The sequence below is a fragment of the Phlebotomus papatasi genome, chromosome 1, assembly GCF_024763615.1.
Source record: "Phlebotomus papatasi isolate M1 chromosome 1, Ppap_2.1, whole genome shotgun sequence".
NCBI classification, from domain to species: Eukaryota; Metazoa; Arthropoda; class Insecta; order Diptera; family Psychodidae; genus Phlebotomus; species Phlebotomus papatasi.
The window spans coordinates 16203430-16225255 of NC_077222.1; the positions used below are offsets into that span (position 1 = coordinate 16203430).

Below are 21826 nucleotides of genomic sequence, written 5' to 3' on the forward strand. Positions count from 1 at the left end.
CAAAAATTTTGTGCTATAAACTTCACTACCCACCAACAGCGCGTCCGCGGATGTCAGTGCGAAGTCCGCGGACATGTCTGCCAACTCAATTTACAATAAATTCGTTTTTACACTACAGTGCCCGCTCTCTAATCCGGATCAGCGTAATCCGGACGAGTTATTGACGGTTACATTTAAAATAATTTTGAGGATATGTATGCATGTGTGTTCAACAATGAAAATTAATTATCCTGTGATGTTTTTGTTTAATAAATGAAGTATAATGGTATATAGAATTCTCTAATTATGTCTTTTTAAACTTCTTTAAAACTTTTATTCTAATTCTACAAAAAATCTTGTATTATATTTACAGACGTTGAACAAATTCAAAAAATCCATCCAGATTACGAAGCGGACATCTGTCATTTTGTCTCCCAATCATCCGGATTACAAAGCGGGCACTGTATTTGTGTCCAAAACATGCACAATTTTGTTATAAAAATATTACACTCAGCTCTTCGTTATCCGGCACTTCGTTATCCGGGTGACAGCTGCCACACACTGGCGGTTGATATATTCACAATTATTTTCACTAAACATGAATTTTGTGCAGAGTGAATTAAAGTATTATTAACATTGTATCGAAGTTTTTAATACATTGTGATAAAAAATGAAACATAAGCACACCATGAAGAAAATTCTCTTGTTCTTCGTCAGACAGAAAATAAATTCACACAGCACAAAATATAAAAACCGTTGATCATTCAAAAAACCTAAATGTAATTTTGTCCCCCAGTCAGCCGGATAACGAAGAGTCGAGTGTATTATTAAAGGAACTACACCACAAAATCCCTCTTAAAGTAAGATTTAAGTATTATATTATTTTTTTATATTATTACACTCAGTCCCGGTATTATGCACTTCGAGATTATGCACCTGACGAAATTATGCACATACAATTATGCAGTTTGCCTACCATTGGGAGTCAATTTATGAAATAATTTTTGAAATACGCCTGAATGTATACAGTAGAGTCTTCTAAATTCGAACGCTCGGGGGGTATTTTTGACATTTCTCACCTCCCAAATTCGAACGATTTTTTAAAAACTAACGAAATTTATGTGAGATTAAATTGTACTTTGAACAAAATTGCCTTACTTTCTCACAACTTTGGAATTAAAATCTGCAATTTTGGATGCCTGGAACAAGCCTGAAGATAAGTTCAACGAAAAGGACAATGGGCAAAAGTGGTCTATGGTGCGACCACCAATGAGACCTGTATCATTGAATAGGCCATGGAATAGATAACAACTTTTGTTCCGGGACCAAAGTTCTAAACTAAACCATGGGGGAAAAGTTCTAGAGCAAAAAAACTATTTTCTTAAGAGAAAAATAATCTTTTATACGAAATGTGCGCATTTATTCCATCTTTTTTTTAAGGGAAAGAATAAATTGTAACATAAAATATATTAAATGACTGCATATTCGCGAAATGGACATAAAAGCATATATGTCTTTACAATGCATAAGATGCGTAGGAGAACATTGAATCATGGTGGCTCACAGCCAAAATCTGAAACCTTTTATCTAAGAGATTTATCAAGCAAATTTATTCAATGAATACTCCATCGTAAGGTCTCGAAAAATCCTACAAAATGACGATATGGATAACTTCACAAGGCGACCGCAAGTGGCGCTCCAGGTTATCAAAGTTTTCAATTAACAAGAAATGGGTTAAGCTTCGAAATTATTCAACCGATTTTAATGATCTTATAATATGTATGTATGGTATTTTAAATGTGTTTTAGAGGGGTATGGCCTCATTGCATTCATCCATTTCAGTAGAATCATTACATATTTGGTTTTATTCTTCTAACTGTGATTTTTATTTATATTCTTTTGAAATCGTAAACAGACTTTATATGACTGAATAGCCTTTCATAAATCATGTTTCCATGCCGTGTTTCAGTTTTCTACCTTTTCTCAGAGAGGAGTTATAGTGTAAAAAGTCCTCATTTTGTATGGGGACTTCTGGAAGGAGTAGTGAGGGAAAACGCATATATAAACGGTTAAAAAGCCTTCCATTGCCCTTGATCCTGTGCCAAGTTTCAGATTTATACTTCTTTTCACAGAGGAGTTATAGTGGAAAAAGTCATTATTTTGTATGGGCGCTACAAGAAGGAGTAGAGGGGGGAGGGTCCTATATACATGGTTAAGGAACCTTTCATAAACCTTGATTCCATACCAAGTTTCAGCTTTCAACTTCTTCTCAGAGGGAAGTTAAAATGCAAAAAAGTCCACATTTTGTATTGGGGCTACTGGAAGGAGGAATGGCGGGAGGGGTTAGTATCCATGGATAAATAGCTTAAGTCATACATTGATTCCATACCGAATTTCATAAAGATCCCTTTAGCTAATATTGAGTAATTCGATGTCAAAATAGTATTTTTTCGAAAGAATAAAGGCGTTTTTACAAGGATTCCCGGCGAATATCGTCCTGGGTCTCAGTGGTTCTTCATCCTACACCATTACCTATAAACTGCGTCTAGTCCTATCTGCGGTCGCCACATAGACCAACTCCCATACATTTTTGCCCATTGTCCTTTAATCGAGAGAATGCCTAATCGCATTCTTGAAATACTTCAGAAAAACGCTGGAATCACTAATTCAAATAAAAGTATTTTTCAGAAAAAAATTAAATAAAATGAATACAGAAAAAATTTTGAGTTCTGCAAAGTGATCTTAGATCTTATGGTAATGGTACGAACTTTAATTTCGAATCTTATTAGAAAATCTTAACACAAAGGGTTATATATATTGGGAAGCTCTGGTCAGTTGTCCGAGAAACGTTTCACGAAACCGGAGAAACCCAAAAAAATGCATCGCTTAACACGAGAAATTTCAAAAATACATCGAGAAACCCAATTTTTGTTTCGCCAAACCCGAGAAACCCAATTCTTGTATCGTGAAATCTACCTTCTAGCTTCAACCTAGCTAAATTAAATCTAGCTTCAACCAGAAACAATCGTGAGAAAAAATAGAAAACAATTACCCCTTGATTGTGCACAAGTGTAGTAAAATTCCTTTTCTCGTAATTCACGTCTTTATTGAACTCAAGGCAAATGTCTAATGAAGCTAATTCTGATGTGTCATGGTGGTGAGAGTGGTTAGATGTTAGAAACCTTTTAATTGTTATGTTGCAGCGCCAGCTGACGGCTGGCACTTTTTAAAATCACAACAGCTCTTCCCCCCCTAAAAGTTAATTCCCTTATACAATGCAAATAATAATAACAATGTGCTGATGGCCAAAAGAAAATCCAATCTCTATGGAAAAGACATGTTCTAGAGGTTAAGTCGATCAGGTGGCCTAATAGTCCTTTTGGATCTACGCAAAGGTTCCGGGTGCGAGGGTAACGGACCTGTTTCGAGAGACACTTCATTTGTACTAGAGCTGGGATCATCTACAGCATCTTCGAAAACTTCGTCCTCTGATTGAGAATCGGAATCGGACACTTCTAACAGATCTGGCTCACTGATTGTATCATCATCATTCCAATAACGATTAACGTATGTGGCGTCTTTGGGAAAACCCGCTTCTCTGCCTACTTTACGCAGTTGGTCAATGTGTCTTTTCCAACACCTTCCGTCATCTAGCTCTACCTCATAATGTAGTTTTCCCCATTTATTCCGTATATTTACGAATTTCCACTTTCCTTCATAATCTCTAAAATTCCGTGCTGCTACCCTCTCTCCAACTCTCAATTCGCGTATTCTTTCTGACTGATCTGCCTCTTTCTCAGTCACCCCCTCCCCCGGAATTATAAAATCTAAGCGAGATCGGATTTGTCGTTTAAAAAGTCTTTGACTTGGGGATTCGCCTGTCGCACTATGGGGGGTTCTGCGGTAATTCATCAAAATTGAACAGAGTTTTCTGTCCAGATCCTGTCTATCAACTTCTTTCAATGCGGAAAGCTTTTCTTTAACTGTCCTTACATACCGCTCAGCTTGCCCGTTTGTAGCTGGATGGTAAGGAGCACCCGTTTTGTGCACAATTCCATTGTTTTTACAAAACTCTTTAAATTCGCAGCTCATAAACTGCCTGCCTTGATCAGATACAATCACTTCTGGTAGGCCATGTGTAGAAAAAATTTTTCGTAACTCTGTAATAGTAGTTTCAGTCGTCTGGTCTGTAACACTGACTACCTCAGGCCACTTCGAATATGAATCCACAACTATTAGCAACCATTTCCCATACACTGGCCCCGCATAGTCAATGTGTACCCTCTCAAATGGTTTAGTTGCTGATTCCCATGTATGGACTGGAACTTTAGACGGGTTTGCCCGATTCTCTTGGCAATTTGTGCAGTTGCTCACCAATTTCTCTATGTCTCTGTCAATTCCGACCCACCAGCAATAACTTCTCGCCATCATCTTCATCTTCGTCATACCCACATGCCCATCATGCAACTCCTGAAGTATTACATTTCTCAACTTGCCCGGAATATATGTTCTTTCCCCCCTGACCAAGCAGCCCTGCTTAAAAGAAAATTCCTCCATATTTATATTGAACCGATCTTCCTTGGAAATAACTTTCCCCAATTTAAGGCCCTCAATCAGCTTCTTAACTTCCTTATCTATCTTAGTCTCATGCTGAATTTCTGACAAAGTCACAGGTAATGTATTGATCGAATTCAATTGAACAATTTCCGGATCATCCGTTTCGTATTCTGAAGTCTTAGGTAGTGGCAAACGCGATAGTCCGTCTGCGTTTCCATGAGCAGCAGCCTTTCTGTGCTCGATCGAGAAATCAAAACCTTTTAGGAATAACGCGTAATGTTGCATACGAAGGGCAGTGTAATGCGGAATGCATTTTTGTGGATTCATAATCTGTGACAAAGGTTTATTGTCGGTGATTAGAATAAAATGACGGCCATACAGATAAGAATGAAACTTCTTAAGGCCAAAAATAATCGCGTAAGCCTCCTTGTCTATCTGAGTGTATTTCTTTTGCGTATCGGTCAGCGTTTGAGACGCAAAGCACAAAGGTTTCTCCGTACCGTTTCTATATCTATGGCTTATACAAGCCCCAACCCCTACGGGACTGGCATCAACAGCCAGAACTAACTGTTCCTTTGGGTCATAATGACCCAGAAAAACTTCTTTCCTCATTTCATCTCTCATTCCCTGAAAAGCTTTCTCACAATCGGAATCCCATTTAATTCCCGAATCACTGTCTTCTTTAAGGAGATTATTAATCGGGTACAACTTTGTGCTTAAATTTTCAAAAAATCTTCCATAATAATTGATAAAGCCAACATAGGCTCTGACTTCATCGCGATTCTTGGGTCGTGGCATCCCTTCTAACGCTTCAATCTTTTTAGGATCTTTGTGAATGCCATTTTTATCAATTATATAACCGCAATAACTGATTTCTTTCGCGAAAAATTCGCATTTCTCAAAGTTAACTCTCATGTTTTTCTCACTTAATCTTTTCAAGACTTCCCTAAGTCTTGTCAAATGCTCCTGATCGTTTGACCCTGTGATACGAATATCATCAAGGAACACTTTGACACCCGGAACATCTTGCAACAATGTTTCCATAACTCTCTGCCAAATTGCAACCGCAGATGATACTCCGTACATCATTCGAGTAGGTCTGTAAAGCCCTTTGTGGGTATTCACCGTTAACATCTCTTGATCTTCCTCCCGAACTTCTAATTGCATGTAAGCCTGGGTTAAGTCTAATTTGGAAAACTTTTCTCCCCCTGCCATATCACAGAAAAGCTCCTCAACCGTTGGCAATGGGTGCCTGTCTATGACGAGATTTGGATTAAGAGTAGTGCTATAATCACCACAAAGGCGCAATTTCCCAGAAGCTTTTGGAACTACAACTATTGGTGTCGCCCAAGGACTTTGATTTACTTTCACAAAAACCCCTTCTTCCACCAATTTATCAATCTCACGCCCGACTGCTTCTTTTCTTGCAAATGGTACACCCCTTGCTTTCAAAAACACTGGCTTCGCATCATCTTTAAGTTTAAGTTCCGCTTTAATCCCCACTATCTTTCCCAAGGAATCGTCAAATACGTTTTTAAAATCCCTTTTCAGATTTACAATCTCTTCATCAAGTTTAATATTCTCTGAGACCTTATGAATCGACATTACTTGATTCCAGTTAAGCCAGTTAAGTCTTCGTATCCATTCCCTGCCCAACAGAGGTGCTTTCTTAGAACCCAGAGCAATGTACAAATTCATGTCTCGAAGGACACGTCCCCTCACTTCCACGGTAGCCTTCACATAACCCAACACATCAATCTCTGAATTATTATACCCGACAAAATTCCTACTTGTAGGAAAAATTTCCGCCTTTGGAAAAAGGGTATCTTTATCATGAGAACTTATAATGGATATCGGAGATCCACTGTCTACCTCGAAATTCATGTCTCTTCCACCCACCTTGACACCTAACCAAACTTTCCCTACAAATTTACTCTCTTGATACATTAAATCTTCAACTTTATTGAGTTTTTCTCCTCCCTTCTGCTCCTTCTTTCCGGTGGTGAGACAGAATTTCGCCATGTGGCCTTTCTTGTTGCACGCGTAACAAATAATAGCATCTTTCTGAGGGCACTTATTGGCCAAATGGGTACTCACTCCGCAACGATAGCATCTCCTGATGGGCGGCTTACCCTGTTCCTCTTCTTTCTCTGGAACATTGTTCTCTGGCAGCTTCTTCTCCGCTTCGGCGACCTTATTGACGTCCATCTTCTGCTTGCCGGCTACAACTTCCTGTCCTTCTTCGGATGACTCCATGGCTTTTGCTATCTCCACAGCATGGTCCAGTGTCAAATCCTTTTTCTCGAACAGGCGCTTTTGAATTGCCTTATTTCTCAACCCAATCACGAATTGATTTCTCAACGCTTTCAGAAGGAAATCACATTCACTGCATCCAAAGTTGCAATTGACAGCCAGTTTGCGCAGCGCAGCCAAATAATCATCACAAGACTCCCCTTCATTTTGCTCCCGTTTCTGGAACTTATAAACCTCTATAATTTCTTGTGGAGGTGGATCGTAGTACTTCTGCAGCAGATCTGCAATCTCCTTGTAGGTTAGGTTCCTCGGAACTCTTGGGGCGATTCTGTCACACAGCTTATCGTAAGCCTCGCAGCCCATGTACTGCGTCAACATTCTCTTCTGGCTATCCTCTGCAGTAATTCCAAAGAATTCAAAATTTTCCTCAAGTCGCATCAGCCATCGACTCCACGTGCCTTTTTGGGGTTGGAAATACTCCAAATTTGTCGGCAAGGTAAGTTGAATATTCTGGTGCCCAGATATTCCTGTACTTGACTGCATCGTTTGCAGTTTTTTCTCTTCCTTACGATTAGACGAATCACCTTCTTCTGACATTTTGTCGTCGCCACTGTAGTAAAATTCCTTTTCTCGTAATTCACGTCTTTATTGAACTCAAGGCAAATGTCTAATGAAGCTAATTCTGAGGGCCAATTTTTGAAATTCTCACTCGCACCCGCGAGCTCTTTAGTGGCCGAGAGAAATTGGCTCGCACACCCCGCAGATTCTTTAGTACGTCCAACGAGTAGTTTATGTTATAAAGAAGTCGTTACGGAAGGATTTGAATCTGCGGCGTGTGCGAGTCAATTTCTCTCGGCCACTAAAGAGCTCGCGGGTGCGAGTGAGAGTTTCAAAAATTAGCCCTCTGATGTGTCATGGTGGTGAGAGTGGTTAGAAACCTTTTAACTGTTATGTTGCAGCGCCAGCTGACGGCTGGCACTTTTTAAAATCACAACAACAAGAAATAAAACAATTTTCAAACCGTATTTTGCGTATTGATTAAATTAAAAAATCAAGTAAAGTCCCAGCGAATAAATCGAATCGAACTAGAATTGAGGTTTGATTCCCCATTAAAGCGCATTCCCCATTGTCGAAAATATTGTAAGATCAAATGAATGTCAACTTTTTACGGATTATTGGGCCATTCATTGTGACATTCTTAAAAGAATGTGAGCGTTTATAAATATTAAAAGTGTTTTTTGCGTAAAATCAGAAAAATGCTGTCAAATTGGAAGATAGCATGCTTTTGACAAAATTTTAACAAGATTGAGTTGCTTGGCTTTGCAAAAAGAATTTGAAAGAACCGATCATGCATCATGTTTGCAGAAGCGATTGTTATAGGGTAAATGCTGTGAGTGTGTCACAGTTTTTAACTCACAGCATTCCCGTCGTCTGCATTGGACAATTATTATTTGCACTCTTTTTATTCAGCAAATTGTTAAAATTTTAGTGTTTTTCTAAGTTTAACGTGTGGCTTATTCAACAAAGAAGCTCCTTAACATTGTTTTGCACGAGAATTTGAGATATTTGAGCTAGAAACTAGTGACTTCTAGTGAATATCAGATTAGGATCTTTTGGTCTCTTTTGAGCGGGATAAGCTTTCCAGTGAACATAACCTAAAATAATTCTACGGGAACAAAAATTGTAAGTCCTTTTATTTGGTTTTCAAAACTTTATTCTCACGCTACGTCGGATTGTTCACTCCTATCGAGGTTCCTAACTGTTGTACTTGGTCCTTGGAGCACTTTTCTCGAGAGCCGCATGAAACCCGAGACGGGATCCCGCCCGAAGTACTTCACCTGAATCTCCTGACCAACTTCTAGTCCTAACACTGACGGATGGGCGATTTTCCGCTGATCCAGCTGGGAATTGTGCAGAAGGGCTGGGGGCATTGATGGATAAAGAGTAACCATGACGCCAATGTCTTTAACATCCACAATTTTGGCTGTGTAAATGGCTCCAAATTCAAGATCTGGCACCCGATCAAACTTCAGGAATACCTCTATCATCTCTCTGGCCTCATCCATGGCCGACTGGGATGGGGCGAAGAGAGTGAATGTGATTTCTGAGTCTGCTGTGAGTTGAGCTCCTGTTTCTAGGTAGATCTTTTTGAGGTTAACTCCTCCGGGACCGATTAACTTGGATCTCTGATGAGGTTCCACGGTGATCTTGTCACTGACTGGCCAGCTGTCTTTTTTCACGCGCCTGGATTCGGAGATTGTGAGCTTCATGATGTCCAGGATTTTACTCTTGGCGTCAGTGGCTTTCTGCAAGGCTTCCATTACAACTTTGAGAGGGAGTCCGGGAACCTTGATGTCTGCTTGCAGAGCTGTGATTCCTTTGCGAGTTCCGGCCACTTTCATGTCCATGTCACCCATGTAGTCCTCAATGCCGAGAAGATCTGTCAGGAGTTTGTAATCCTCAAGATGCTTGGGATCCTGGCATTTGGTCACCAAGCCGATTGCTACGCCGGCTGCTGGGGCAGACAGTGGAACTCCTGCGTCCATAAGAGCCAGAGATCCTGCACAAACACTGGCCATCGAGCTAGATCCGTTGCTCTCCAGAACTTCGGCCGTCAGGCGAACTGTGAAGGGGAAGTCGCTGGGAAGCGTTGGCAGGAGTCCCTTCTCAGCCAGAGCCCCATGTCCCATTTCTCGCCGACCAATGGGGCCTATTCGCCCGATTTCGCCGGTGGCGTAAGGCGGAAACTCGTAGTGCAGGAAGAAATTCTTGGCTCTGGCTCCGGAATCGAGAGCAGAGATGGTATCCAGCTTCATGGCACTCTCTTGGGAATCCAGAGCCACTGTACAGAAAACCTGAGTCTGCCCACGCTGGAACAGAGCTGATCCATGGAGTGGCTTGTGAAGATCAATTTTGCAACTGATATTCCTCAAGTCATCCAATCCTCTTCCATCGCAACGCAAATCCCGCTCGAAGATCAATTCCCTGAAAACTTCCCGGCAGTATCTATTGAAAGCACCCTCAAGCAGGGACACTTCAGCATCAGGAAAGTCGCCCTTGACGCTCTCCAGAACTTCCACTCGAACAGCCTGGACTGCTACATCTCTGCTGATTTTGTCGTGAGCCGTATCCCTGAAAATCTCCCTCAAGCGAATCTCACTACCCATCCGGATGGCCTGAAAAACATCTTCTGGCACTTCCGGAAGAGCTTCCAAGGTCCTCTTTTGCCTTCCATGCTCCTTCTGAAGCTTCTCAATGGCATTAATTACATGCTGAGCTTCCTTGGTGCCCTGCTTAATAGCCTTCTGCACGTCATTCAACAGAACAATATCCCCTCTTCCCTCCAGCATCACCACAAGGTTCTGCCTAGTCGCTGTGACCACAAGATCCAACGAAGAAGCCTGCAATTCCCTCCGCGTGGGATTAACAATAATCTCCCCATCACACAGCCCCATCCGGACAGCTCCAACTGGCCCATTCCACGGGATATCACTGACACTTAGAGCAGCAGAAGCTGCATTCACCGCACAAACATCCGGAAGATTGGCATGATCAACAGCCAGAAGATTGCAGACAACCTGAGTCTCATACCGAAAATCTGGCGAAAACATCGGTCGAACGGAGCGATCAATGAGCCTGGCAGACAAAATCTCCTTCTCAGACGGCCCCAGCTCTCGCCGAAGGAAATTGGTGGGAATGCGTCCGGCAGCTGCAGATTTCTGCCTGTAGTCCACAATCAGAGGGACAAATCCTCCACTTGTGGGCTTCTGCTTGGCCACAGTGGTCACCATCACAGCTGTATCTCCCATCTCGGCCACGACACTGCCACTGGCAAATCTGGCATACTTCCCGGAAGTCAGGGAGAGCGTTCGACTGCAACAGAAAGAACAATAACAACCGGCGAAACATAACCTCCAAATGGGAAAAGTCTCACCTGTTGGAGAAAACAGCCTCGACAGTGGCGTCCTGGGGAGTAGATGAGAAGCTGCGATGGATGTGCTTGCACTTCCGCACTTTTCTGTGGAAGAGATTGCCAATGAGGCAGGATTTCCAGGGGTTTACGGGGGAACGAGCGTGCTGTGTGATGTTCAACATCCTGACAAAAGCTGTGAGTTTGCAATTGTTACATAAATTACGCAAATCTGGTGTATTTTACACGAAGTGTAGTAAATTTATATGAAGGTGGAAACATATTAACACAGCTACTCTCCAGGGGGTGACATTAGCTCTGAAAAATGCGACCAGTTTTAGTATAATTTTTTTTCCTATTTCCATACACATTTCACGAGATATCTACAAAACTACGTAGGTTGCCAATTTGGAGTTGTCTGTTGCTTCTTCATTATTAAATTGACTTTTATTTTGTATTAGTATTTTTTGCTAATTCATTCTACAATGAGAGAAAACAGCTAATAAACTCAAAAGTTTTCGGCGCGCTAGAAACATATGGAAAACATAGGATATGTCATGCCTCTGGCTACTCTACTCATTTTCAATTATTTTTTATTAAAACTTTAAATCCCAAAGTGGCATTTTACTCCAATTTTGAGTTTAGAGATTCATAGCAAGAATTCTGTTCAATATTATGCTAAAGTGATAATACTAATGTAGGGAATTTAATTAGCTTTCGTTTAGTTGAAAAAACAGTTTATAACTTTCCTATTATTTAAAAAAAAAATAATGAGAAAACCAGAAAACGGGCATATAATACCAAATTGGCGTAAAATGGTACCATTTTTATATGGAGTTGGCACCAGAAATGGACATTTGAATGATTTATATCACATAACCTAAAAAAAATGTTAACATTTTTTTTAGTTTTGTCACGATTCGAAAAAATCGCAAAAAATACATGCAAATGTTAAAATAATGTTTAAAAATTAAGTGATATAAGACCTAGAATTGTTGTTAAGTGGTACTGTAGACAAAAATAAGGTGGAAATTTACTTTATGCTTCGTTTTTTTTTCGAATTACTGTTGGAATTTCACGTATAATGCTTTTTAAAAAAGCGCAAACTATATATGTGGAGCTCAGAAGCAAAATGGCACATATCCTATGGCTAAAGCATAGGATATGTGCCATATGTGCCTCTGAGCTTCACATATGAGAATTTGAAAATGTTACAGGAAAATATATTGATATGAGTCCTAAAATCCTTGCCAAATTGCTAGGAAAAAGGAAATGCAATGGAAATTGACTTTTCGCTACGAAAATCTGTAAAAATTCACCTGGGAATTTTTTGTTAATTTTTAGAAAATATATATAAGAATGTCAAGAAAATGGGAAAATATTTATTGGAAAATGAATTTATGAGTCCTAGAACTGTAGTAGAAGTCTTATGGAAAAAAAACTATTGAACAAATGTTTCTTTTGTTCAGAATATCAGCGCTGGCAGTTTATGCCACTTTGGTATTTAACGTGATTTTTTGGCTCAGGTTTTAAAGTGTTAAAAATAAAAAAAAACACTCAGTAAAAGTAATTAAATGTTTGATAAAATTATTTAAAAAAAATTGATAAGAAATATTTAGTAAGACTTTCAGGCTTTGCACACACTTTGTCTTCAAACACTTCATATTTTATACATAGTCCTTATCTTGGTCTTAAAATGAATTTTAATTTAATGAATTTAACCTTGTGGCCATATATTTTAGGAACTAGTCTTCAGTTCCACATTTCCTGAAAATTAGATGAAGTTCATTAATGGAATATGGGAAAGATATGAAGCGTTCGAAGCCACAGTGTGTGCAAAGTCCGAAACCGTTCGCTATAACATTTCTATGCTTTTTCTTTATAAATATTTGGTGATCTTGGTAAATATAAACAAATACTAAATTTAGATAAATAATACAGGGGATACAAGGAAATTATCCTCATTCATATATTTTTAATTTATTTTAGATTTTGAAAATTTTCTAACTGTGAAAAGCTAGAATTTTCTTAGAAAATATTGAGTTTCTAGGATTCTAGAAAAAAATAAGACAAAACAGGTACCCTTGCGTGATATTGTAAATTTAACATAAAAAAGAATTTTAGCAGAAAATCGACTGACAAACTACACACCTCTTGATTTTCCTTTTTTTGTTCTTTCATTACGAGAAAGGATGGTCTTTTGCTAAATTTATTAGTTTTAGGATTTATTAGTTTTAGTTAGGAGTAGACAAACTCCTGGTTTGTCTACTACGAATAGTCATTAAAGTATTTTCCATGTCTGGCTTGATTGACTAGTTGATTGAAACTATTGATTAACTGGTTACAAGGACTGTTGCTGCTTAAGGATAAGATTTCTTGGTATGCTGAGAGTACTTACAACTCCCTTTAATGATTTCATTGCGAACATACTAAGGGCAGTTGAAATTTTTCGTGACAGTTTGTACTGAAACTTTTGCATAATGCTTAAGACTTGCTTGCAGAACCCCATATCTGGATACCATACGGACAAATGTAGTCTCACAACGATTAAGATATGAAAATGGCGAAAATTTATTGAATTCAAATTTTTAAAACATTTTAAATAAGAAATAATTTTTAAATTAGATTTTTAGAAAGAACCAACTTGAGATGTAAGATTGTACGGCTAAACTTGTCTTTAAACCTCTCACATACACATAATTTTCGACATGTCTTTCCTAAAGAAATCCGTGTTGAAATCTCACACAATCTTTTTCCAAATTTACGAAAAGTCAAACAATGCGAAAATTTTGCAACAAAACGTTTTAATTTCTGAGTTCTAGAAAAAATGGCTGTTTTTTTTAGAAAATCTGAAAACTCACCATGACATTTTATGTGAATTGTCACGAAATTAATGTAAGATTCAAGAAAAAGGGGATATTTAGGGAAAACACTTCTTTTAAAATAAAACAACGGCTTTAGTTTATAAAATGTAATTCATGAGTGAAAAAGTTCGTCTTCTTCCTCCGATAAATTGGAAAGGATTCTGGATTATTTTTTTCTACTGATCGGGTACTACGTTCCCAGTGAAATCCTTCCAAATTCATTCCCACATCCCATATTAATATAAAATGAATATGTCAATTTATAAATCATTAAATCAATATGTCATAGTAGTCCTGTGCAACAGAATACAACTGAAATTGGAAATTAGTTTTTTTTTTGTTGAGAGCTTCTGCACCTTCTGCACTAACGTATTATGCTATTTTGGGATTTTAATTCAACGACTTTCAATTTTAGTATTTTTTTATTCATTTGGGAACCAAAATAGGTGAAGTTGTGACCTACTTACCGTCAGAATTTCAAATGAGTTTTTAACTCCATAGCAAAATTCCGCGAAAATTCCAGTGGAAAACTTGCGTCCAAATTGCAAAATTCGCCGGAATTTGGCGCTAAAATTCCACTAAGCTTTCCTATATAATTTGGAGCCGGTAATTCCATTGGAATCTTAGCAACTCACATGTGAAACGTCCGCGGGATAAGCTGGAAAAATCATATGGAAATTTCCACTATCATTCCATAGGGTTTCCCATGGTTTTTTCCACTTTCTTTCTCGAATGTCAAACAAATAAAATGGTGTTGTGACAACGTGGATAATTTTTCCAAACCTTCCGCAAAAATTTTTAGTGATTCATGTGGCAATTATAATATAATTAATTCTGCGACACTGCGTTTCGTGTAGATAATAGTGAAGTGATTACATTAAATAGGCCGCCAACCTAAAATAATACTGTTTTTATGTCATTTAATATATATTTTAGGAAAAATTATTTTTTTTTATAAAATATTTTTTTATTGCTCAAAGTGTTAATTCGTTATTGTTGGTTTAGTAAAACATATTAGAATCCTCGTAATCTTTGCTATATTCTTTAATATTCGGAAGTAAAATCATGAGGTGCATGTGACAGCTTCATTTTTTCTCCATTTTATTTTGGTGGAAAAATCCACATAAATTCCATGAGCATTTCTATGGATGTATTCTATATAAAAAATCCAGAATAAATCCATTAAATTTTCCTTAGAATGTATTATGAAAATTTCCTATGGAATTTTTTTAAGGAAACTAGTGGAAAATTCCGAGGAATTTTTCGCTTGTTATTCCTATTCCGCTTTCTTTTGCTATGGGGAATCTTCACGAATTTGTATTGAATATTATCAACTTCTTATAAAATATTGATTTTTGGTAGGCTTTACGAGAATTTACTTACTAAATAATTCTTATAAAATTGTTAGTTATTATATTACCAATTTTTGATTTCATTAACTCAGATTTTTATTTAATTAGAATGAATGAAAAAAGAATAGCACAATAATTGTGATTTTTACTGTGTTAATATGTTTCTACCTTAAAGCGTGTAATAAATTATTTTCTACCCCGTGGCGAGTAATTTAGCGCCAATTTTTTTTCGCCGCAGTTCGCCATCTATGCTGTCAGTTGAATTAGTGCTGTTTGTGACAAGAGTCGCAGGAAAAATGTAGTTTTCCGGTGTTTTTCGCACGCTTTTAATCGTAATTCTTTCCCAAGACGCACTTTGACATGCAATGGCAACGAAACAGAGCAATCGCGAAAGGCAGGACAATGAATTTGAAGTGATTCAGGTGAGTTTTTTCCCTTCGGCGAAAGTCTCATGCAATTTTCTGAACAATTTTCCTCATTCTTTTCCCGGAGGGCAGTCAATATTCGGGCAGGACGTGACTGATTTGCGCGAAAAGGGACAGGGATGGAAGCCACTGGATCTCAAGCTGATGCTTACGCCTCTGATGGGCTCATCGGGAGTCACAGAAGCACATGTCAGGACAAGTCTTCACATCACATGCACTTCCAAGTACCCCAAAACGTGAGTATTGATTCCTTTCGGGCTGCTTATCAGTCTAATGGCTTTTCCATGTTGAGTGGGATTAACGTATCTTGTTTGGGCAGTCCTCCAAAGTTGGCACTGGAAGATAGCAAAGGGCTGTCGGATGTTCTGATTGAGGATTTGCTGAAAGAGCTGCAGAAGCAGGCTGCAGAGCTCAAGGGAGAAGTCATGGTCTTTGAGCTGGCTGAGACAGTGCGTGCTTTCTTGCATAAGCACAACAAACCCCCTCCGGGGAGCTTCTATGACGAGATGCTGATGCAGAAGCTGAAGCGTGATCAGGAGAGGCTGAATTGTCAGAAGATGAAGGAAGATCAGGAGCAGCAAGCCCTCAAGGATGAAGTAAATCGACGGAAGGAGATGCTAAAGAATGAATCTCGCATGAGGAAGGACACCAGGAGGAGTATCAGTGAATCAAGTCCAACGCACCATGGAACACCTACTTCCTCGGACGTCTCGGAGTCCTCCTGGCCACACTTCCGAAGCTACATGTATCCCAACGAATGCACGGAGCACCGAAAGGCCGAAATCATCTATTTCCGGGGAGCTGGGAGGCAGATCCAGAGAGGATGCTGCCTCGGGCATTCACAAAAAGGCTGCGTGGCGTATTCCGGGATTGACCTGGAGACCGGGCAACTGCTCTATATCACCGAGTGGAACATCAAGTACAGCATGATCGAGGCTAAAGGGACTGAAGGGAAGGTCAACGGGTCAAGTGCCGTAGACGACGTCATATCAAGTAAGTAGATAACAATTTTATTTGGGCATTTCAAAGGAAAGGGCAGAATGTTCCCAGATCAATTTGAGGTTAATCCTTCATTTAAATTCAAATAACAGCAGTGGAAATTTCTAAAAGTGAGGTTATGTTGGCTTGACTTTCCGAATTAAGGTTATGCATTAAATGCCATGGTAAAAATTTAACAAAGTGGCATGAACTTTACAAATTAACTCCAGATCTCTGCTTTTCTTTTTGGTGAAGAGGTTATGTTTCAAAATTTTAGAGTTTCGTTGCATTTAACCTCAAAAATCGGATTTTTGAGGAAAGGAGACGCCTAATTTATTTTGAAAGCTATTTCTAGTGACTTGAGAAAGAAATCGTCATTCGTCATTTTCTCTTTAAAAATTCATTGAAAGTTAAGGATATTTTAAAAAATTAACCTCAAAAAATTTCCAACTAAAAAATATATATATCTTGCAGGGTTAAGTCAAACCCCAGTTTTTACCGTCTTAGATGAATAAATCAGACAAAAGATCAAGAATTTTAGGTATTGGACCCAAATTATATTTTTGGCAAAGCGTTTTCTTTTGAAATTTTAGGTTATGTTTGACTTAACCTTGAAATTCAATATTCCCATATTAAAGGAAGTGATCTAATAAAACTTTAAAAATTTTCTGGACATGTAAAAAATAAACGACATCGTTTGCGTCTTTTTTTTTATTCCATTGTAACAAAAAATACCGAAATCTAACCACAAATTTTTTGTTCCATGGAATTTTCACTAACTTTTTCACTTTTTACACTTAATTAGTGATAAAAATTGCGTTTGGATGGAAATTCTTCTGGTTCAGGAAGTTATGTTCGCCATAACCTTAAAAATCAAAACATTTTTTTTTTAAATAATAATAATAACATATTAAATTCACAATAATAATACCGTCATTCCTCTGACAATTGTGAAAAAAGAGAAAAAAAAACAAAGAAATATGACAACAAATCGTAAAGCAAAAAAAAAAAAGAAATTAGCTGAGCTTGAATTTTTCAAACATTTAGCCTGAAAATGCCGCCGAATAACATGCGCACAGTTGCGGCTGTTAGCCGGAATGGCATTAAGAATTTTGTAGGAGAATTTTCTAATCTACTTAAAAAAAACATTAATCTCTAAGCTCTTGAAACTTAAAATTTATTAATCTTTAACCTAAAAATCTTTACAAATCATAGTCTTTTAAAATTAAAATCTGACTCTTTTGTTTCGTAAAATTATTTAAAAAAAAAGATTGGTTATTTCTGAATAACTTAACTAGATTTTTCAATATCCATAAAGAATTTGAAAGAGATATAAAGGTCAGTGTATCGTATCTAACCTCAAAAATTATCTATAATTTTAGCTAATCAATAGAATTTAATTTTACTTTCACTAGCTTTTAATGTAAAATTTGAAAAGAAATTCTATTTATAATCGAGAAATTACAAATTTATTGCTTTAAAAAAATATTCGAAGTTCTTTTTTTTTTAAATCAATTCAAAAAGTTTTAGGTTATGTTAATCCTTTAAGGAAGAATGGAACACGAGTGTCCTAAAAATAAAAACTTTTTTTATTCTTTATTTAGAGGACGAAACCCCTTCTATAGTCAAAAAAAAAGTTTTTGTTTTTGGAACACCGGTGTCCCACTCGTCCTTAAAGGATTAATCTTAACCTAAAAAAAACTCAAGAATAATTTTGTGCCAGAATTCCTTGCCATATAAAGGATTTTTGGTTCAATAATTTAGTCACGATAAGAAACAGATTGACCAAGAATTTTCATATTCATTTTGAATATCAACGTGAAAGAAAAATTTGACAATTTGTAAAAAAACTGATTTGTATTTTGAGGTTACATGTTACGTATTTGTGTTTTATTTGAAAAAAATATTCCGGAAGCTATTTCTCTAACTAATAGTCATTGTTGTGGCAACATTTACGATGAATCTAACCTTAAAAATACGGCTATATTTTAAAAACTTTTAAATGAGAAGTAAATGTCGAGTTATTAGTTGTTTTTTCAACAGATTTAATTTTTAACTTAATTGTAAAATTATGCTTCACTTTGACAAGTATTTTAAATCCAAGAAATGAAATAATCTATTTCTAAAATGTAAATCACGAATTTTTATAACAAAAATGTTTCAAAAACGTTACTCGAAGAAAAATTTTAGGTTGTAACAAACCTAGCCTAAAAATTAAGTAATATTATTCGGCAAAACTTCTAATCTTGCTTCTAATTTGGGAGTGAATTTTGATAAATAATTTTGATTAGGACAATAAAAAATTATATAAAATATATTAAGTTCAGAAATCTAACAGATCTAATAAATCTTGACAATTTGAAATGTTTCTGGAGTCATTGATAAATCCGGAAATGAAAGAAAATTTATATCTGAATTTTAGGAGAGAATTTCATTACTTTTTAAACTCTAGGATTTTCTGATTGAGGTTAGGTAATAACCTTTTCTGGAGAGAGAATAAGCTTCCATAAAACACAGCAGATTCTTTTTTTCGCGTAAAGGGATTTTTATTCAATAATTTAATCGCGATAGAAAAATTATTCGAAAATTTAAATTCTAACCTAAAAAACATGACATTTCTTTTGTATAATTGAATTGACAAAGATTTGTGTAATTTGAGGTTATACAAAAAAAAGTAAACAAACATAATAAAAAATTGCAACGTTCATTATCGGACGAAAAAATTCTACAAAATGGGTGTTTGAGGATTTTTTAAAGTTCTTAAAAGTAACCTCAAAAACTCATTCTTAACTTCCGATTTATCCATACAAAAAAAGGAATTAAAAAGGAAAACAAAATAGTAAGTTACGACGTTAACTTTCAAATGACAAAATTCTTCAAATGAATCTTGCGGGATTTTATTGAGGTTATTTAGATATAACCTCAAAAAACAGAACTTGTATTTCCAATTTATCTATACAAAAAATAAACAACTAAAATATACATTTGCAACGTTTACTGTCGGATTGAAATATATTTTACAAAATGAATTGAGGATTTTTAAGGTTATTAAAAATAACCTCTAAAACTCAGTTTTAATTTCCAATTTATCCATACAAAAATATAGTGAAAAAAATAAATTTGCTGAGTTACGACTTTAACTTCTGGGATTCTACACTGACTACACTGTTTACACTGACTTCTTGAGAGTCTACACTGTATATGAGTGTGAGGATTTTTTTGAGGTTATTATAACCTCAAAGGCTCAACTTTTAATGTCCAATTTATCCATAAAAAAGAAACAAAATAATTACTTTACAACGTAAACTGTCAGATGACATACAGTGTTGTAGAGTCTCTAAAATCTGAATCTCTCAAATTCGAACGCCGTTTGGATTCAAAATGTCAATTGTGAGGTTATGTTAAAAAGTTCGTATTAGGTGAATGAATCATATTTATGTGCTTCTTCCTGAATGTTTACATATATTATTATCGTATAAAATGAAAAGGAAGTATGTTACCACTAAAACTTGCGAGAAAGTGCGAGTATTTGATTCAAAGTACAATTTAATCTCACACAAATTTCGTTAGTTTTGAAAAAATCGTTCGAATTTTGGGAAGTGAGAAATGTCAAAAATACCCCCCGAGCGTTCGAATTTAGGATACTCTACTGTACGAGCTTTTCAGGATTTTATTGAGGTTATTTAAATATAACCTCAAAAAGTTGACAAAAATTTCATTCTACCTATGCAAAAAAATAGTATTTTGAATGAATATTTCCCCTTGAGAAAATCACAAATTCTTGTCACTTTTATTAAAATTTAATCAGCTTTAGTTTAGGTTTAGCTCATTTCCAGCTTAACCTAACACTTCGGACATAACCTATCTATTTTTCGCGCCTTGGCGGAATCTCATCTTGTGTCATAATCCGCAAGAAGGCGCTGTAGTCGCACCGGTGCTTGTCCCAAAGTCCCATTTGTCAAAAGTGTCAGCTGATAAACAAAAAAAAATGCTTTTCTGGGTATTTTTTGTTCTAATTTCCGCCAAATTGGCTTCCTGTGCTGAGTATCGGGATGAATTTCATGAGGAATTGTTCATAAAACCCTTAGTTAGTGGTCATATTAATACATTTTTCCAATTCACCACGAAATGGCAGTACAACAACCGGGAAAATCGTAAGTGATTGATAGTGGAGGAAGTTTGTTGAATTTGTGACATTTACAAGTACTTCCTGCAACAGTTCATCACACTCACCTTGCACCGAGATCTCTGGCTGAGATTTTCCATGTGTACAGCCTCCGGGAGTTGCATGTGAGCCTGACAAATGTTTTGTGGAGGTATGAAAATTGGGGTTATCCGGTGATTGATGCAGCTCCGGGAGCTGAAGTTCTGGCATGGTTCGATGCTCAAGATGTCCGGAATACGCCGGAAAAGATAGATGAGCAGTGGAAGAATCTTGTGGCAACGCTGTCGGGGCTTTTGTGTGCATCCTTGGGATTTATTGATGATACTAATACGGTTCAGCCTCATTTTACCATTAGGCCCCAGTTTTATTCCTCTGTGCAGGTAAATTCCAGCTTTGTGAGGTACTCAACTCTGCCCCATGAGGTAGTTTGCACGGAGAATCTGACCCCGTGGAAAAAACTCCTGCCATGTGGACACAGTGAGGGATTTCTTTCTCTCCTGAATTCCAATCACATTTATGCCACGAATTATCATTCCCTGGGGATTCATGTGAGACAGTTGAAGGGTGGGAAGGGTTCGGGGGAGATGCTAGAGATCAAGCAGACGGTGAATTTGGTGTATGATCAGATCCTTTTGGGTGGGCAGGATTGGTCTGTGAGGAAACTCTTTGGTCAGGGCCTTGCAGGATCATGCCCATTGGCTGAATCCAGCAAAATCTTCCTGGACATGACACATTCGCAACATCTGGACTTTACCCCGGTCCCGGAGGCTGTTCAAACGTCCCGCAGGGGCGGAATTGATACGATTTTTGCGGTTTATGATATCAAAAAGGAAGTTCCCGGAAGAATGTTCAATCTAGCGGCTATCCGGAAGGTAGAAACCAAGAATATCTTGCCCCTCAGTAGTCCTCCGCCCCTATACGCCAGAAGGTACATCTTAGGGATTGGTCAGGAACGCGGAAGGATCGTGACCAAGGTGACAAATACTCACTGGTCAGAACTCAATGTAATTGTCCAGGAAAATATCCCATGGTTCGTTCCAATCTACCTGCACACTCTCACGCTCCGGCTGCCTTCGGGGCAGCTGATCAAACCCTCAGCTGTCAAGTACATTCCTGGTCAACAGAGGCGTCGCGCTTACCACCTCGAAGTTGCCTTTAAGCTTCCGGCTCGGACGAGCGTAGAAATGAGCTTCCACTTTGACTACATCTTCCTGAAGTGGCAGGAATATCCCCCAGACGCCAATCACGGGCACTACCTAGGCTCAGCAATTGTAGCTGCGCAGCTTCCGGTTGCCAGGAACTTCACAGGAGTCCCAGTTGATGGATCTCTCTTCGTGGACAGC

General features: G+C 37.6%; 4 protein-coding genes across 4 annotated transcripts in view; 2 read left to right on the forward strand and 2 right to left on the reverse strand.

The window, feature by feature from the left end:
• Positions 1–3321: 3321 nt before the first annotated feature.
• LOC129799339 (uncharacterized protein K02A2.6-like) lies at positions 3322–7386 on the reverse strand. Its single transcript, XM_055843146.1, has 4 exons — positions 5463–7386; positions 5105–5363; positions 3977–4768; positions 3322–3511 (listed from the first exon to the last, which is right to left on the reverse strand). Exons 1-4 carry the CDS (start codon positions 7384–7386, stop codon positions 3322–3324), a joined length of 3165 nt encoding a protein of 1054 aa, XP_055699121.1.
• A 1094-nt stretch (positions 7387–8480) lies between these two features.
• On the reverse strand, positions 8481–10908 carry LOC129797997 (polyribonucleotide nucleotidyltransferase 1, mitochondrial). Its single transcript, XM_055840926.1, has 2 exons — positions 10724–10908; positions 8481–10662 (listed from the first exon to the last, which is right to left on the reverse strand). Exons 1-2 carry the CDS (start codon positions 10882–10884, stop codon positions 8508–8510), a joined length of 2316 nt encoding a protein of 771 aa, XP_055696901.1. The 5' UTR covers positions 10885–10908; the 3' UTR covers positions 8481–8507.
• Positions 10909–15152: 4244 nt separating this feature from the next.
• LOC129797999 (eIF-2-alpha kinase GCN2-like) lies at positions 15153–17334 on the forward strand. The gene is made up of 3 exons (XM_055840928.1): positions 15153–15337; positions 15413–15576; positions 15660–17334. The coding sequence occupies exons 1-3, from the start codon at positions 15281–15283 to the stop codon at positions 16339–16341; spliced, it is 903 nt and encodes a 300-aa protein (XP_055696903.1). The 5' UTR covers positions 15153–15280; the 3' UTR covers positions 16342–17334.
• A 2908-nt stretch (positions 17335–20242) lies between these two features.
• Positions 20243–21826, forward strand: part of LOC129799340 (GPI transamidase component PIG-T) — a 6068-nt gene continuing 4484 nt past the window's right edge. The window contains exons 1-2 of the mRNA XM_055843148.1: positions 20243–20472; positions 20538–21824. Coding sequence (XP_055699123.1) covers positions 20307–20472; positions 20538–21824 — 1453 coding nt within the window. The 5' untranslated portion in view covers positions 20243–20306. The remainder of the gene's footprint in view (positions 20473–20537; positions 21825–21826) is intronic.